This window comes from Protopterus annectens, chromosome 9.part0 (genome assembly GCF_019279795.1).
Source record: "Protopterus annectens isolate FY-2018-M chromosome 9.part0, PAN1.0, whole genome shotgun sequence".
Classification (NCBI taxonomy): Eukaryota; Metazoa; Chordata; order Ceratodontiformes; family Protopteridae; genus Protopterus; species Protopterus annectens.
In genome coordinates, this window is record NC_056743.1 from 1957551555 (window position 1) to 1957554302 (window position 2748).

A 2748-nucleotide genomic window follows, 5' to 3' on the forward strand; every position below is an offset into this window, starting at 1 on the left:
AAAGTGCTGACATAAGCCACACACACACAACATTTAGCCAAATGCCTATATTGTAAGGTTTCAGCATTTGATGGCATTGCATTTAAGTTCCTCAAGGCGCTTCCTCTAATGTCCCTCTTTTTTTTTTCTTTCTCCTTCCATATGTGATAACAAATTTCCTGTCAGCAATCTTTTCATGTAAGGTCTGATATAACACGTATTCATTTTTACTTTGGTTGAACGGTTGCACAGGCACATTACAACATGCAGTGTTTGGCATGTACATTGGAATTCATCTTCCTTTTGAAGTTTGTATTCATTCTCAAAGGTAAGAACAATGTTAAAATGCTTTCTGAACTGCTGGTGTTATTTTTATTTAAACTATTACTAACTATTAAAGTTGAATTAAAAACAAATGCTTATTGTTTGGATTACCCAATATCTTTGATATGGTTATACAAATGCTTTACTGTCACACAGTATGCAGGTAGAGGGGAAGTATAAAACAAACTCAGGTCAAAAAACTGTATAAGGTTTGGCAGTAAATGAACTTGTTTATAAAGTAAAATACTACTTATTAATACTAGAATACTAGCACATACTTTGGTAAACAAAGTTCTTATTTAGCTATTTGGGAAGTATGTCATATAATCATATTGTGATTTTTATTCTTAAAGTGTTATGGAAACTTTCAGTTTTAATTCTTGGAAGTCTAGTATAGAATGTTTAAAAGCTACAAACAATTTTGCTACAACCTAAGAGTTTTTAATGTTAATTTTATTTTTAAGCTACTTATGGAAAGGAGATAAATCAGACCGCATCTGTTACTGGTATAGAAGGAGGTGCTGTAATAATGAACTGCAGTTTGTCAGAAGAATCGGTAGGATCTGTTCGATGGTACAAGGGAAGCAATCAGCAGATCTTGTTCTCACAGCTCTCAAGTGATAAATCAGATTCACGAGTAAGAGTCACTGCAGTGGATGAACTAGCAAGAAACATTATGTCCATCACATTTACAAATATTACCTTGGACGATGCTGGGCTATATTACTGCGTGAAGCTTAAATCAGACAACGAAAATGTTTCAGCATCAGGGTCTCAAACCCAACTTTTTGTGAACAGTAAGTACAAAACTGTTAAAAGAATTATAAGGATGTGAAAATAATTCTGCGTACATGTTAGCAATAATGGCTATCATTTCAAAGTTATATAACATGCACTGTTAACTACAAGAAGTAACATTTTTGTGAGTGAGGCATAAAGTGTAATAAAGTAGCTAGCATCTACCTGAATTAATGCTACACAGTAGCATTTTGTGCAGCCACTTATTTTAAATTAAAAATATTTTGTATCAATCAGTGTTTGAAAAGACAGGTGATGGGCAACTTCAGTTGCTGACTGATTTCTTTATCTCAATAAAGATACTATCTGCATATGAAAAAGAGAGGGCAATATTTTAATACAGTTAAGCAACATCAATAGCGACAACATGTTCACATTCATTTATAATACATGTTGGGATACAATAATAAATATATTGTTAATATATAGCTTCATAGGCAGTAAATAATTATGTTTACATGTATTGCTGCGTATTCCATGAACATCCTTTGCCTGGTATATTATTTTCAGTGACATGTACACTAACTGCAGTTTTAAAATGATCACCAGGGCTGTTAGCTAAGTCGGGAGGACATACAATCCTCACAAATCATTTTTTGGTATATTTAGTGCTTTGGTGTTTCCCAGAACAATGTCTAGAGAATCTAGCAGTCCAATGTGAAATTCCCATGAAAATAGTATGAAGCAACCTGCAAAGCAAGCAAATGTTAGTAATTAATGTCACTATGAAAGACACATTTGTGCTGTTCAAACCACACTTTAAATATTGTTTATGATGAATTGCTGATAGTGTGTAGAGGTATGTTTATTTTAAATATGCATATACTACATACCTCTCAGCCTCTTAGAGCAAGAAATCTGGACAAAGACATAAGTAATGGGGGGGCAACATCCCAAAAATAAGGACACTTTTTAAACATTGCTCTTACAAACATAAAAAGTTGATAGAATAACAGTTTTTGCATTAATATGAATTTTCGGAAGAGAAACTCAAATGTCTGTCATTATTTTCTGATTTTAACCCCACGGATTAGCTAGAAAACCGCAATTTTATGACAAACAAAAATGATGAGGCAAAAATCTTGACATTGTGGGAAAATCTGTGCATTTGAGAGGTATGACTAACCAAAATAAACAGAATGAGGTAGTTACTTTTATTTCTTTAGAGCCTGACAGCTTTCTAGGTCAGATCGAGCAGGAAGCAAAAATGGTAATGCAGCAAATAAACTATGTACATCACAATTGAAAAGTTCTATCAGTCTTCATATAATTTCAGTAACTGTAAAACAATACTAGCACATGTATATATATAAAACAGCATATTTATATTTTAACATTCTTTTAAGACGCACTGCATCTGTTGCAGTTTTGAAGTTCTGAAGTGGTCCTCTTAAATATAATAAAACTAAATCTAAATGACATCTTATTGAGATTAATGTATTGTCCTTCTTTACTGTGCTCTGCTAGCTTTCACCATTAATGTATTGTCCTTCTTTACTGTGCTCTGCTAGCTTTCACCATTAATGTATTGTCCTTCTTTACTGTGCTCTGCTAGCTTTCACCATTAATGTATTGTCCTTCTTTACTGTGCTCTGCTAGCTTTCACCATTAATGTATTGTCCTTCTTTACTGCGCTCTGCTAGCTTT

General features: G+C 33.2%; 1 protein-coding gene across 1 annotated transcript; it reads left to right on the top strand.

The window, feature by feature from the left end:
- Nucleotides 1-228: 228 nt before the first annotated feature.
- Nucleotides 229-1138, top strand: LOC122810844 (tyrosine-protein phosphatase non-receptor type substrate 1-like). Its single transcript, XM_044082397.1, has 2 exons — nucleotides 229-307; nucleotides 768-1138. The coding sequence occupies exons 1-2, from the start codon at nucleotides 244-246 to the stop codon at nucleotides 1136-1138; spliced, it is 435 nt and encodes a 144-aa protein (XP_043938332.1). The 5' UTR covers nucleotides 229-243.
- Nucleotides 1139-2748: the final 1610 nt, after the last annotated feature.